At 41.5% G+C, this 17,178-nt stretch overlaps 1 protein-coding gene across 2 annotated transcripts in view; it reads right to left on the bottom strand.

Moving 5' to 3' along the window:
- LOC124280825 overlaps nucleotides 1-17,178 on the bottom strand; it is a 43,559-nt gene that overhangs the window by 14,335 nt on the left and 12,046 nt on the right. For both annotated transcript variants that reach the window (XM_046716803.1, XM_046716805.1), the window contains exon 2: nucleotides 4,791-4,884. In XM_046716803.1, the coding sequence (XP_046572759.1) occupies nucleotides 4,791-4,884 (94 nt within the window). The remainder of the gene's footprint in view (nucleotides 1-4,790; nucleotides 4,885-17,178) is intronic.

Raw genomic sequence — 17,178 nt, 5'->3', positions numbered from 1 at the left:
GCTGAAATTCACTTTACGGAATCAAATTTAATTAAAATATGTTAACGCGAGAACTTAACCGCAGATGCTTCTCATGACGTGTCATGGACAATCGATCTAATGTCGTATCAACAGGGAAGAGGGAAGACACAGCCTGTCCCACTTAAACCTGTATGAGGTGAATAAACGTATCGCAGCTGTAAAGCCATGTATATATTAATTAGGGCTGAGACGGGTAACCCGGATACCCGGGACGGGTGGGTAATGAGTTGGACCCGGATACCCGTCTCAATACCCGGACCCGTTATGATCATGTTGACTAATAAATAAAGCAATTTAATATGTTATTCTTTCATGATTAAAAGGTTGTATTGTCTTTCAAGATTTAGACATAATTACAGTCACTTTTTATCATATAATACATGGTTAAGATATTGAAAAACTCGAAATTTTAGCCTCCGAGCGGAAGAATATATTGCCATTTTTTGCAAACCTGATGTCAGGAATTTACATAACGGGTATCCGGGTAGTGTAGGGTAGTAGGGGGTGGGGTACCCGGGTAGAAAATTCGGACCCGTCCCAACCTTAATATCAATACATATATATTATATTATATCAATTTAAAGGGTCTTCAGTATACACCTTAAGAGGCGACTAATATGATCGCATGGTCACGCTTGCTGACTTGGTTCACACTTGTCACCGAATCACAATTATCGATCCTCATCGATCACTGGATTGTCTGGTCCAGATTCGATAATTTACAGACAGTCGCCATATATCTGAAATATTGTTGAGTGCTGAGTTAAACAATAAACTAACCAACCAATTAATATAGATTCGTTGCTGTTCGTATTTTCATGGACTTTGTTTGTTTTTTAAATTGTGATAACCTAATTAAAGAGTGCTGCAGTCTCAGTAAAATCAGATCTTAGTTTTCGCTATTGCTAAAGGAAATCTAAACACATTTCACTCAGGGCCACCGATACAATCTCAAAAATCGATTCCCAAATTTTGTTTTGTGGAGCTTCCAAAATTTGAATTGATATGTTTCAAAGGGTATTCTTGAATTGAAGTCACTGGTTTGAAACGTATAGCTCGAGAAGGCTGCTTTCTGATTGGCTAATTTCCACTTCTTCAAAGTCAATTCACTGGTCGGTCAAAGGTCGATCGGTCAAAGGTTGCTTTGATGTGGCCGGCAATGGGAGGTCCTCAAATCTGCGTGAGCAGTGGTAAGGGTTGGGTATTACCACAAATCAAAGCTACTTTGTAAAACTAAGTGGCTTTGATCAATGTTTTACAGGATCGTCGCCTTTTGGCACGACAGGATCCACTGGCTGTAGGTGCTAATGCTATAGCCTGTTTTCTAGTATTAATCTTCTAGCACATTCAATGCATGTGAAAAAATGACATTTACCAAATCCCGCCTTCAACGTTAATTTTCGTATTCACACCCCAAGTCTCAGAACTAACACGGTACGCCAAGTTATACCACAGTTATTAAAGAAACGGGACCATGGAACAAATTTGTGACGCATATAATGTGGCAGGTTGATTGCTAATGGATGAACCGTGGAGTGAGTGAGTAAGTATGTTTTTACGCCGCTTTTAGCAATATCACGGCGGGGGACACCAGAAATGGGTTTTACACATTATCTTACCGTCATGTAAAGTACTTTAATTTCATTGGTCAATGAAGGTTCAACAAGTTACCGTGTCACCCTCCTAGGAGGGTGACAACTGGAAAAAATATTACCCGCTGCCACGGTAACCGCCAAGCTCTCCCCCGAGAAGCTGAAGCGATAACAATCTTATGACGTCATAATATGACGTATGCCGTGCCCGGAGTTCGAAACCCGTTCGAACAGTTGTTTTTGTTTCCACTTTGTACAGATTTATTTTACCGACTTTCACTGCTTTATTTAAGCTATTTTATACATTAAATGGTTTGCACTCTCAGCTTAAACATAATTAACAATTTATAGCCGTTTTATGCCTGTCAAAATATGTTTCACTGATGTTAAAAATCCAGTCGAGAGGCAGACGCCATTTTGTTTGCATGTCATATAGTTGGTAGCGATCTTTAACATAAAATAACATTTAACATGGCGGTAAGATAAATACGTTGTATGCTTCTCTCGAGGGTAATACGGTCTGATGTACGCCTCTTTGTAGCAGTGTCATCCCTCGCCTACCGGTAAATAAATCATCCAAAGCAGATGTTTTTTCTTACGTGTCAAATAGACAACCGTCTATTGTCTATAATTGGCTATTGGCACACTACTAGGTGTTAAACATGAGCCAGATTAACAGTTGTTGCTAGGTAACAACGTGCGTGTGGGCGTTATTCAATGTACATGAAAGGGCATATGCATGGTTTGCACGGACAAATATGACAAACTAACAGCACAGAATCAGATCGTCATTGATATATATATACTCATGGAAATTAGTTAAGCAACACGCAATTCATAGCTCTATAATTCTGTGAATTAAGTAACATGGCATTTTTCTGAATGATTTATAATAACATTTTGCTTCTTGCCGTACAGCATGATTTGTTTGTGGAGATATTCAATGCACGTGCAAGAAAAGTGAAATTCGTAATGTTCTGCATGAAATGACGTCATTTTCCAAATCTGTACCATCTTCAAATAAACTAGATTATGCCATGTTAAATTACATTTGTGACGTCATTCCATTGTCTGTTTGCTCCATTACTTTTCAGGAATGGAGCGATGTGTACCAGTTTCAAAATAAAACCTTCATTTTGTCATTTTGACATTTAATTTTGATAACAGAAATATTCCCAATACTTCGAATGTAATTTAAGTAGGGTAATATCCTCGTAACTCTCCATTCCTTAAAAATAATGTGCCTCGGAGTTACTCGGACATTACCCTCTACGTAATATTGGCTATGTTTCTCCTCAACCCGTTCTTTTCACTACAACATTAATATGGTGTACTAATCTTGACACGTTTTATGCAGCAGTTCATTAAAGTTGCTCAGTCTGAAAAAATACGGGTGTTGCGTAATTCATTTCCGTGTGTATATGTTTTACAGACAGCCTTTGCGCCAGTGTGCCGGTAACGATGAGAAACCAGGTTAGCTAAAAAAATAGTTCCCATCGTATCTTACAAAGGCACTTTAGTAACTAACTCTGTTTAGTCACATTTGAGAAGTGAAATGTTTGCTGTGCCTAAACTAACCATTATTTTATATGACTATCATTTACAGAAATATATAATGGCTAAATCTGTGACAAGGGTGGGTGGGGAATTGAATGAACAGCGGTCAAGCTGGAGGATGGCATGGCCACGTGACGTGGTTCCCGCCGACGCTTTTATCCGACTTCTTGCACGTGCCTTTATGGATTATGATTACCACACTTTCTATACATATGTTTTATACGTGATATAAATCATGCTTATACAACAATTATGTTGTTATCACCAGTTATTTATAATTGAAACGTAACAGAACGAGAGAATCTACTCGAAGTGGAAAAAGAAATGTATGTCCATGACGTAATTGTGAACAATATGGCGACAAGTATTTTTGTAACTTATATAAGGGGTGAGTGAATGAGTTTAGTTTTACGCCGCTTGTAGCAATATTCCAGCAATATCACGGAGGGGCTCACCAGAAATGGGCTTCACAAATTGTACCCATGTTGGGAATCGAACCCGGGTCTTTGGCGTGACGAGCCTGTTAAATACGGGGTTACACGACATTTCTTGCCAAACCCTCCACGTGATAATCTTCACTTTAGCTGACTTTAATCATTTCCACAATTTGTAAAGCCCTTTAAAATTGTGTGGATCCTAAGTGCAATCGACGCATCGACGTTATATAATTCAGAAATATGAAGTCTCTGCAGACTCGAATGTTCTATTTCGGAATCTAAAATTGAACCAGTGTAATCTCGTTAGCATTGGCGGAACTTGACGATCGTGATAGCAGCGTCGAAATATTGGTTTATTTTGTTGTTGTCTAACACCGTACTCCGTACAAAATTCCAACTACATCACGACAGATTGTAAATAATCTAATCTGGATCAGACAGTCCAGTGAATACACAATGCCATTTAAAAATTTGTCAAATGTCACATATGTTATATTTGGGATTACACTGTATCAGTAAAGTACTGATTCTAGTACTTTTGTTAGATTTAGTCCCATCCGGGATTCGAACCCTCGTTCTCAGTCACCTAATCGCCTCACACAAAGTCAGCGATCTAACCCACTCAGCCATCCAGTGATTAACATCATGAGCATCGATCTAAGCAATAAGTACAATAACATACTCACTCACTCTGTCACTCACTTACTCAGTCACTCTTGTGTAACCATGGCAACTTTGGTCTTTACGTCGATTTTACAGAATAAAGAGATTGTATATACATTCAAAAATTGTCCTCATTCATTGGTCCGTACAGTTGAGTAACGGATAGAGTCACTAAGAAGGGGACATCCGGATTAACGAGGTTTCACTCTATGAGCTAAACGCCATCTACTGGGATTCATACTAAGGACAGAGGATCCGTTCAACAAAGGGACAAAACTCGACAGCTACTCCATCAATGCCTGAACATGGTTGAAAGTCTTAAACATGAGTGAGTGAGTGAGTTTAGTTTTACGCCGCTTCTAGCAATATTCCAGCAATATCACGGTGGGGGACACCAGAAATGGGCTTCACACATTGTACCCATGTGGGGAATCGAACCCGGGTCTTCAGCGTGACGAGCGAACGCTTGAACCACTTAAACATGAAGTAGGACACAAACAATCATATTTCTGCAACTTACCACTGGTGTTTTCGGAGACGACAGCAGACGACCAGACCGCTACCATTAGAAGCACGTGCGTGTACTTACTCCATTTTCCCGCCATATTTATAACCTGAAAAAAAGGACGTGGTATGTAAATATTATGAATGCTAGAGATAATCAGTGATTATTAGATTGGTTTGTTTAAGGTCACACTCTGCAATATTACAGATATATGGCGGCTGTCTGGAAATAATCGAGTCTGGACCAGACAAACCAATGATCAAAATTATGAACATTGCTCTCGCAATTGGGATACGATGACATGTGTCAATCAAGTCAGCGAGCCTGACCTGTCAAGCATGGGTTACTGAAAAGCAATTCTAACCGGATCTTCACGGGTGGATCAATAACAGGCTTGACGGATATATACCTATAACAAGATGTGTATTTCAAATTCTCACTGATGTTTATGTCGCATACTCGAGCGTGCGTAGGTGTGCGTGCGTGCGTGCGTGCGTGCGTGAATGAGTGAGTGCGTGCGTGCGTTTGTATGTGCCCGTATATCTGTTCTCCCGTATCTTCAAGATCTCTATCTATTTTTGTGCAGTATTAAAATCTGGCATCTGTAAAGTGATATACCGTTACAACATTTAAAACATTTCAACTCATATCAACGTGCATGTAATTATTGACAGCCTAAAGACCCAATCGTGACTGAATATCATCATACAGTGTAAATATTGAATGCCAGCTACAGGTATCGATTGTAACAACCACTTTCCCTCACGTTGTACAGGTGAGATTGTGTTGCAGGCCAACGGGGCTGGTTCCTTGTGAAGACAGTGGGAGTCAGGCATTGCAGCATTTAATTAACTCCCAGACAACCTGTTGTCATTAACGTATCAATTCCCTGCTTAGTTCCATCTCGTCTTTGAGAAGTGTTTGAAAAACCTTCTTTGTTTATACAGAGGCTACAGGCGTTCCGATCACGGTGTCGATACTGATAAGCTATTAGGGCGTTACGTGTCTGGTTGTTGCCAGGCTCTTCAGGGTTTTAGTTTCTGAGTGAGTGAGTGGGTGGGTAGGCGAATGCATCAAGTGTTTAGTCTCAGAGTGAGTGAGTTGGAATGTCAGTGAGTGAGTTTAGTTTTACGCTGCTCTCAGCAATATCCCAGCTATATGGCGGCGGTCTGTAAATAATCGAGTCTTGACCAGAAAATCCAGTGATCAACAGCATGAGCATCGATCTCCGCAAATAGGAACCGATTACATGTGTCAACCAAGCCAGCGAGCCTGACCACCCGATCCCGTTAGTCGCCTCTTACGACAAGCATGGGTTACTGAAGGTTCATTCTAACCCGGACCTTCACGGGTTGGCATTTCAGTAGGGGCGGTGGGGTAGCCTCGTGGTTAAAGCGTTCGCTAGTCACGCCGAAGACCCGGGTTCGATTCCCCACATGGGTACAATGTGTGAAACCCATTTCTGGTGTCCCCTGCCGATATTGCTGGAATATTGTTAAAAGCAGTGCAAAACTAAATTCACTCACTCACTCACTCGTAGTTCAAAGAAAGTGATGAGACATCATTTCAGTTGATTACAAAAACCAATATCCTGGAGCAAGTAATATCAGTTAAAGTTCACATTTATGTGCCGTGGATTGATTCAGCTTAAATAGGATTCCCGCTGACAACACAAGGACTCACACTATTAATTATTAAGGCTTGTGAGTTAGAACCGTTCACTCATTTTCGTGATCAGGTTGTGTGGGAGTCATCTTTGTCGTCGGCTTGCGTGGTCTGGTCGTCTACTTATCAGTATTCGTGCTTTTGTTTTGTCTGTTGTTCAAAGGTTTACTCTGAATATTCAGCTATACTCAGTCTCTAGACTGTATGTGAGGGCGGTCTAAGTGGTATTGCACTATCTACCAGGCATTGGTGAGTACTGTTAAAAGAGAACAGTTATTCGGGCATATACACACGCACGCACGCATTCGCGACATAAACAGCAGTGAGAATTTGAAATGCACATCTTGTTATAGGTACATATCCGTCAAGCCTGTCATTGATCCACCCGTGAAGATCCGGGTTAGAATTGATCTTCAGCAACCCATTCTTGTCGTAAGACTGACTGACTGACTGAGTTTGGTTTTACGCCGCTTTTAGCAATATTCCAGCGATATCACGGTGGGGGACACCAGAAATGGGCTTCACACATTGTGCCCATGTGGGGAATCGAACCCGGGCCTTCGGCGTGACGAGCAAACGCTTTAACCACTGGGCTACCCCACTCCCCCCTCTTGTCGTAAGAGGCGACTAATGGAAGGGTGGTCAGGCTCGCTGACTGGGTAGACAGATGTCATCGGTTCCCATGTAGATCGGCGCAAACAAACAAACTCCGAGTGAGGGAGTGAGTGAGTGTAATTTTAGCAATATTCCACCAGAATTGGGCTTAACACTTTGTACCCGTGTGGGGAACCCGGGTCTTCGGATTGACGAACGAACGCTTTAACCACTAGGCTACCCCATCGCCCTATTGATCCTGAGATAAATTAGCAATAGACAAATGTGATTTTGAACATCACGAAAGGGGTCGAACCAGTCTCTCTAGTCACTCTATTCCTATACATCAATAACCGGGTAGCTTCCAAAAATATTTCAATAATAACCGCATTACTGCGACTCTGTGCGGTAGTAGGTATAACAGATGGTATTTTTACCCCGCCTGGCATTAAGGGAACAAAACAAAGACGTGGTCAGTATACTGTGTCTGTATACATTTTCGACGGCAGAATGATATCATCAGTGGGCTAGCACATTAAAACAGTACATGATATCATCAATATTCAGCTGTGAATGAAACAGTCAAATCGGGGCAACTCTGGACCAGATAAACCAATGATGTATATTGAAAGAAACCGTTCAAGTAATGATACAATGATAACCAGCCTTACCAAGATACGGCGTCTGGACTGCCTAACGCATGCTTTAGCTTCATGAACGCAGTATTCAGCAATTTGTCCAGCTATGTGAGGGGCGGTGGGGTAGTCTAGTGGTTAAAGCATTCGCTCCTCACACCGAAAGCCCGGGTTCTATTCCCCACATGGGTACAATATGTGAAGCCCATTTCTGGTGTCCCACGCCGTGATGTTGCTGGAATGTTGCTAAAAGCGGCGTAAAAACATACTCACTCACTCACTCCAGTTTCGTGATGGCGCTCGTTACATCATCCAGCCTCGACGTTCTTAGAAATCTGACCATAAATCTAGCTATTTTTCACAGCCATCAGAAAGCTTCAAAGCAAAGCGTCATACATTTTTATTCAATAGTTTACGGCAACTGGTCTCACATTACAGTGTGTTTTCTGGGTTGGTAATGCAAAGGCAATGATATTACAAAACTGCTTGAATGTTTGAACCCGCTGGCGAGACCAGCTTTCATGTATGTGCTATGGGTCAATATGCTAGCTGAAGGCTTAATGTCAACTTATGTTAACTATGTATAAAGCAAATGAAGAATTTCCTTCTGGAACAGAGTCAAAGGGATGCACGGTCGATTGATGCGTGTTGATGTCTATAGGCGTTTTGTTAAATGTCTAGATACTTGGGGGCGGTGGGGTAACCCAGTGGTTAAAGCGTTCGCTCCTCACACCGAAGACCCGGGTTCGAGTCCCCAAATAGGTACAATTTGTGAAGCCCATTTCTGGTTTCACCCGCCGTGATATTGCTGGAATATTGCTAAAAGCGGCGTAAGACTTAACTCACGCACTCACTCACTCTAGATACTTAACTTTTGAAACATAATGGCACAACTAAAGCATACTCGATAGCACATTTTACGGAGCTGCCAGAAAGCGATGACGTCCTTCTTGAAGACAACAGACAACCGTGGTGGCGGTCTGTAAATAATCAAGTCTGGTCAAGACAATCCAGTAATCCAAAGCACGGTGGCTGAGAGGGACATCGCCTTTTCGCCTTTATTTAGAAACACGAGACAAGAAAGGAATATACAAATATCGCTGTCTCGTTTCGTCTCTCTTCCTCATTTCGCGTTATCGCGTTCCCGTCAGGAACTCAGGCACAGAAGACTGACCACGAAACGGCGCATCCCTGGTTAGTCTGCTTAATGCCAAGGTAACAATAAGTACCATATTTTAACGTTTGATGGTATGGCGCGTGCGGTAATCGAACCACCGGTAAGCGGAGTGTCTGGATTAATGGGGGTCGGACCACTTAGGGTTTACCACACTATTTACTGTTCCACATACCAAAAAACACTTTTTAAGCCCAACCAAAGCGTTTGTATTCCCTTAACCCGGTACGTTTTTTCCTGGCGATTTTAAAATGTAATTACTGCATAAACATGTTATAACCACAAGTGCATTTTATAACTGCGCATGCGCGAGTGCGTGAGTGTGTATATGTATACATATGTGTGTGCGTGTTTTATCTCACAAAAAGATGATAAATGGGGTCGTTGTACATCGATTAATCCGCCATGACTATCGACTCAGCAAAGTATTTCTAACATCGTTGATATGGACCACCATTATGTCCGGACGGAGCGTCAACAACGGTCTATTTTTGTAGTTCTCAGCCATAGATTATAACTACCTGTTCCTCTTTCAGAATAGGGTGCAACTAAAATATGGATCAAAGCACGGAACGGACCGAAATACACGTGTGGTATTTATATCTTCGTTGAGCTAAAACGAACTGTGGGATGGTTATAATTCTGATTGTCACGTCCTCGATTCGACTGTCGGTGAATGACTTTTACAGTCAATGCTCATTTTGCAAAATGTCGAAGCATCCAGAAATGTAACGGGAATGGTGATAAACATTGCTCGCATCATCGTCGTCGTCGTTATCGTGAATCATCGTCGTCATTTTATCTAACCGTGACAACAACCTTACTCCACGTGGCCATCTTAGAAAATTCTGTCAGGAGAACCCTGAGAAAACTACGACCTCCTAGTATCGATGAAGGGTGCGTGTGTCCTGGAGCTAATCAGATTTACAAAACAATTCGATTTCATTTCTTCTTTTGTTTGTTTTGTTGTTTGTTGTTTAACGCCGAACTCAGCAATATTCCAGCTATATGGCGGCGGTTAATAATCGCGTCTGGACCAAACAAAACAGTGATCAACAGCATGAGCATTGATCTACGCAATTGGGATACGATGACATGTGTCAACCAAGTCAGCGAGCCTCACCAACCGATCCCGTTAATCGCCATTTACAAGCATTTGTTGCTGAAGACCAATTCTAACCCGGATTTTCACGGGCCCTAATTTTAACGATCTATGAATGTTTCGGAATTGCAAGGGTTAAGATGATCAAACGTAAATAGGAGACATACGCTGAAATTCAACACAAACCAGAAACCACAGTGACGAACTGAATTTCAAATGACAATTACGCAACGCTTTTTGAAGCAAACTGAGAGTGAAACCAGTCTCAGCTGCCTAAACTGCCGTTCCAAATAAACAGGTTTTACAATTCAGTGGAACAAACCTGCAACTTTCCCAGACTTTTCCATTCACTTAACTGAACGTAAATGACAACTAATCACTAGCGTCCAGAACACGAGGCTACCAGACGAGTTCCTATTTCACACCATCGCTCCGTCTGACGGTCCCGTTTGTAATGATAGAGGTTCTCGGTTGTGAGGTTCTTCAAATGACTATCTTGGTTCTCCTGACAATTCCGTCCATAATTACGCGCGCCTCTATATTCTATATATTTATAGGACTGTTAACAAAAGACAATTTCGTTTTCACTTGATTTCAACTTTTCGGACACACTATCACATTCGGGTTCACAGGGGAATCTGGGTGTAGCCTTGACCTTGGCATCGGTTCCGTTTGTTTATATTATACTTTGGGGCACATATACTAGTGCTGTAACGATGCATCGAACTGTCGGTGGATTGCAGTTGTTGAGTCTCCGATAGCAATTAATCGATGGTGGAAACGAAAAACTATTGATCATCGATAGTATGTGTGACTATCGATAGTTTAGTAACTGACTTCCGTTGATAGATGCGCAGCGCAAAATACAGGAAGTACCATATTCGTTCACTTTGATTTAGAGTTATCCGCCCCTGCTACCTCTTAAACAAACATGGCGGCAAACACGGCATGCGACTTGGAGTTTGAAATTGTGAATAACAATAAATTCATGATCTGGGTTTCAAGTATGTTGTTAGTTATTAAAAGAGACTGAAACTACTTCAACTTGTTTTTATTTCATATAACATTGGCGGATCCAGGGGGTTGGGGGTGTTCAGGGGGTTCGAATCCCCCCTTTGAAAATGACTTAAGACCACACTGAAGACTGTTTTTGCGTTGGCGGAGCCAATGGGGGGTTCAGGGGGTCCGAACCCCCTGAACCGCCATGTATAAACTGTAAATTCATTTGGGAAATGACTTCAAGTGAGACAATTCAAGGAGATAAAAACTATGGCAATAGTGCTGCAATAAAATAGACTATCACTATCACAACTGTATGTTGTAATAGACTATCACTATCACAACTGTATGTTGTAATAGACTATCACTATCACAACTGTATGTTGTAATAGACTATCACTATCACAACTGTATGTTGTAATAGACTATCGCTATCGCAATAGTTGTTTCCTCCTCAATAGTCACCCCTAACATATACCGAGACCAACACAGATCACGTTTTAATTTAGAATGGTGTATATTTTCATACAATTGTTACAAAATAGTGAGTGAATTCAGTTTTACGCCGCTTTTAACAATATTCCAGCTATATCACGGCAGGGGCAACCAGAAATGGGCTTCACACATTGTACCCATGTAGGGAATCGAACCCGGGTCTTCGGCGTGACGAGCGAACGCTTTAACCACTAGGCTACCCCACCGCCCTGTTAATAAATAAATATATCAATATGTTCATTTACCACAAGTCAGTTTGTTTTATAAATTATTAGTTTGTTGTCAACGCCGCATAAAGCAATATATGACGCCTGTCTGAAAATATTCCAGAGCGAACCAGGCAATCCGGTGAAAGGCTCCCTTTCCCCACCACTACCCCCCACCCCCCTAACATCCCGAAAGAATAAGATTGGCCAATAACAACACCCACATCTAAGGGGTTATTGGATCTCTTTAAAGACAGCCGTTCGTTCGTTCATACTCCAGAGGCAACTATTCATCATTTATCACGTGCATAATTGTAATATATTTTTTGTTATTGTTGCCATGTATAAATTCATACTGTTCATATTGTAAATTATCTCTGAATGTTCTCTATGTCACAACGTGTGAGTTATGAGATTAAAATTCTTCTTCTTCTTCGTCTTCTTCATCATCATTCAGCTACTAATCACCAGTAACCCTTGCTACAGAAACAAACGCCTCGCGAAACAAAATCCTCTCAATCCCAGTATGCACCCATCGTCAAATTACCTTCATAATCCTCAGATTGCGTCACGAGATCAAACAAGTCTATGCCTGAACTCTCAGTGTACCACGACATCCAAGTGCCCCGCCGCATCTAACGTGGGCTTAGGGTGTGAACATAATTAGTCTCGTCTTAACGCCGCAGTTGATACAGGCTGACCTTGACCGTATGACCTTTATCACGTCGTGCCCGTGCGGGACAAGACACAGCACATCATGGGCAAGTCGATATGTTCTTCTAAAATTACACTTTTAATTTGTCCCGACAACATTACCGTACACGGAACTCGGTTTTGTATTAACAAAAACAAAAATCGTTAAGGAGACTAGTGGAATTGTTATGGGGACGGTGTGGTAGCCTAGTGGTTAAAGCGTACGATCGTCACGCCGATGTCAAGGGTTCGATTCCCCACATGGGTACATTGTGTGAAGCCCATTTCTGGTGTCCCCCGCCGTGATATTGCTGGAATATTGCTAAAAGCGACGTAAAACTAAACTCACTCACTCACTCAGGAGGTTGACACTACAAATAGAACATGAACCCGGGTAGTACAAGCATCCTCATGCACGTCCCTATGTAACTATAATGTAAGTGCAATAATCTCGTACTCCTCGTTACGCCACATGGCACCTCTGTTTTCATGTGCGCCTGTGTTTTTTGAACAAGTCCCCATTCGTTGAACAAAACAACCCAAAGTTGATGTATCATTACAAACGATAAACAAGCTACTTATACTCTGTAATCTGTTCCATTAATCAATGAAAATTCACTTCCGGATTGAGAAGACAAGGAAGTGATCGGTTCATCAAGAACACATGTCCTCTTGAAGATACATTACAGGGAGCAGGCGGAACTAGACTGAAAAACAGCCTATCTCACAAGACGGCACCCAGTCGTAACCGGAACCAACATACAATAAGATTGTTACAATATAACTTGAACTATGTAGTCGAGATGCACTATATGAAAGAAGAATCTTAGGAAGGAGACAATCGATGGGTTTCTGATCCATTGTACAGGTCGATTGTATCGGAGTGGTTCATAAAATTGCCATTTACGTCGACTGGACACCCGTTTGGGTGGGGGTGGCGTTATGGAGATGGAATATTTTTTCAATCACAGCTTCAAGGGTTAGGATGTCTTTTTTTCTAGAATTTAAATATAACTTAGGGCACAAGCGCATAATTTAAAAAAAAGATCTATCATGCCCACATGACGATTATGTTGTTTTTTTAAAAAAAAAGCTGACATTTTGTTTTCGTTAACTTTTACAGGAATAGATAAGATATTCACATTCAGTCACCCTGGTATGTATTTTGTTCGTCCCAGGGCAATTGAGTGAGTAAAGTTTTACGCCGCTTTCAGCAACAACCCCGGAATATTAAGGCGGGGTACACAACAAATGGGCTGCACACATTGTACCCATATGGAAATGAACCCGGATCCTCGGCGTGACGAGCGAACGCTTCAACCATTAGGGTACCCAACGCCATATTTCATAAACCACAATACCCCGGAACTTGCTTCAATCATTAGGCTACCCAACGCCATATTTCATAAACCACAATACCCCGGAACTTGCTTCAATCATTAGGGTACCCAACGCCATATTTCATAAACCACAATACCCCGGAACTTGCTTCAATCATTAGGCTACCCAACGCCATATTTCATAAACCACAAAGCCCCGGAACTTGCTTCAATCATTAGGCTAAACAACGCCATATTTCATAAACCACAAAGCCCCGGAACTTGCTTCAATCATTAGGCTACCCAATGCCATATTTCATAAACCACAATGTCCCGGAACTTGCTTCAGTCATTAGGCTACCCAAAACCATTTTTCCTAAACCACCATATCGCGGAACTTGCTTCAATCATTAGGCTACCCAACGCCATTTTTCATAAACCCCAAAGATATTGTTGGCCTCAGAGAGTAATGAGTGAGTAAAAATATGAATAATCTGATTGTTATGATTACTGGGATTTTACATAGCTGTTCTGTGTACATTTGGTGCGGAGTAGCCGATAGTCTCAGTAGGCTGATTATGAAACGTGAAGATAGTTTCATCTCGACATGGTAAATACTCCTTGGCAAATATACACTGCCCATAGAAACACTTGGTCCTTTATCCTACCTTCATATAAAATACTTTAATTTCATTGGCCAATGACGCTTTACAAGTTTCCGTGTCACTCCTCCCAGGAGGGTGACAACTGGAAAAAATATTACCCGCTGCCACGGTACCCGCCAATCTCTCCGCCGAGAAGCTGTTTCGCTAACAACCGTATGTCGTCATAATATGACGCATGCAGTGCACGGAGTTCGAAAACCGTTCGATTAGCTCTTTTTGAGTTCACTATGTACACATTTATTTTACCGACTTTCACTGCTTTATTTAAACTATTTTACGCATTGAATCGTTTGCACACTCAACTTAAACATAATTAACCAATTTTATTGCAGTTTTAAGCTTGTCAGAAAATGTTGTACTGATTTAAAAAATCCAGTCGACAGGCAGACGCCATTTTGTTTAACCGGTAGCGGTATTTTGTACATTTAACATGGCGGTAAGATAAATACATTGTATGCTTCTACCTCGGGTAATACGGTCTGATAAATGTACAAAATGTCCTTTTATTTTAGTTTGAAATATGCATATAGGGATTTTAACATAATAATAACAACTTAATGCTACAGTAGTCTACAAATTTTACACGAGATCGAGGTTGAACCAGAACGAGGTCACCACCATGTGTTTTTCAGTCATCCGTCCAAGTTTCACAACTATTTTGCGTTGTAGGCAATCTGTTCCGTGGAATAAACGAGACTGGTTATTGTCTGGCATTGACGATAACCCTGTGTTCACTGAACCTTACAGCGCAATAAACGCAATAGGAACAATTTCCTTATACTCAGGTATAACCTCTATGATAAGCTAAATATAAGCTCTACGATGGATGTTAATGATAGCCAGATACAAGCTCTAAGAAGTTAATGATAAGCGCTGCGGTCACGTGAGACGCTAAGTCTACATGGTGTCGTTTAAACGTCTGTTTCAAATGTATGCCATTTCAAGCCGTTAGGAAAACCTGATAACAAGCAATCACCAGAAGACGTCACACTTCTGTTCGACGTCAACGTGACACCAAAACCTCTCAAGGGCATGAAAATTTAACCGAGGTCTAGGATATCTGTCTACTTTCTGTGATTTACGTCGTGACTTTCACAATTAAACAAGAAGTGGATCAAGGTCATGACATACTCTGACTTAATTATAGACAACTCGTGCCGAATATCCGATACTCACTTATATGAGATATGATCTACAATTATTTCTCACGGCTACTGGGCTAGCCTAGTGGGAAAAGCGTTCGCTCGTCCTACCATAGAGCCGAGTTCGATAATTCTAGTTAGTATCTAATATGACGCCGGGCTCTGCCATATTCCAGCTAGATCTATATGGCAGCTGCTGTATATAATCGAGCCTGGAGTAGACAATCCAGTGATCAACAGCATGAACAATTGGGATTCGCTGATATATGACCAAGAATGGGTTGCCGAGTATCAATTCTAACCCATGATCTTTACGGGCAGACGGATATAGTTTTGAATTTAAGGGAGAATGCTGTGTGCTGGAAGCCGAACCGCACGCATGCACGCACGCACGCACGCACGCACGCACGCACGCACTAATAAACAGCATTTCATGAAAATTCTAAATGGGACATTTTCTGTGATATTGGCTGCTGTTGTTTTGCTATTTGCGATGAACAGGCTTATTGACCAATCAGAAGGAATCTCGCTGTCAGTCCGTTCCTAATACGCACAGAGCCAATGTTTAATATATAACCACCACATAAATCTTTGTGAGCTTGAGAGTCACACGAGCCTGTCATCATCCATCTTACTTTGACAGCCAACCAATGTCACACCGAAGACTATTCCCCTACCCACTGCCAGAAATTAAAAGGTGATACTCCCACAAAAGGATCATAACCGCTTGGGACTCCAAGTCTGGCCATGTCAGATGCTTCTTCATATTTATAACACTATGAGGACTCGCTTAGGCGTTGTGTGGAGATTAACTAGACACAAATCCACGAGAGTATTGGAGCTTTATGTTGGCATGTGGGCAGGTGCTCGTTTGCACGAGTAAAGACTGGCTTACAGGGGCTGTTAACTACAGACAAGCTTGTCGCTAAACCGGCATTTATATGAGTGTACACAACAATCCCTGTGTTGGCATGTGTAGTCAAGTCCTGGAATGGATGGTTTATCCGAGTTCAAACATATCTAGAATTTGTCATTTGCGGATCATGTAGAATTAACCTTTTACATGAGAGTCTAAATACTGCTGAGAATGGAATACCGTAAGGGACGTTCCAGCTCTCTCGTGATGGCGACATTTGAAAATTCGAAATGCAAAACTGCGAGATCTCGAGAGCGCGAGAGCTTGGCGACGTCGTCTTAACTTAAAAAAGTGAGACCGTTCTTTATGACACAATCAGCAAGATTAAAGCCATGCTATCTGATCGTGCTTGGATTGAGTCGGGGTCGGGTAAAGACTTGGATACAGCTTGCGACTTACGATCGTCTTGTCGTTACGACTGTTATAGTTTGGGATTTATATTAGTCTCAACGCTGCGGGTATCGTAAGTCTGTGTTTAAGTATAACATTTAAGACTGAATTACCGATATAAATGTAACTCAGTGATAAAGTATGGGATTGACTACCTTCTCAGAGAACGCAACTCAAAACCTGGGATTTAAATTCGTCATAGCGCTACAAGTATCGTAAGTCTATGATAAAATATAGCATTTACGGTCACCATGTCGGTATAAATGTAACTGCGTGATAAAGTAGGGGATTGACGACCATCCCAGAGACCGAACTCCATGACAAAATGTTGGATTCACGTTCGTCATAGCGCTACATATACTATTAGTCTAGAGGAAGTATATTAACCGTCTCATCGTTATCGTTGTA

The sequence above is a fragment of the Haliotis rubra genome, unplaced genomic scaffold, assembly GCF_003918875.1.
Source record: "Haliotis rubra isolate DU_JTF1 unplaced genomic scaffold, ASM391887v1 Scf275, whole genome shotgun sequence".
In the NCBI taxonomy this organism is placed as follows: domain Eukaryota; kingdom Metazoa; phylum Mollusca; class Gastropoda; order Lepetellida; family Haliotidae; genus Haliotis; species Haliotis rubra.
Note: the sequence above shows the minus strand (reverse complement) of the source record. Positions and strands in the feature narration are given on the sequence as shown.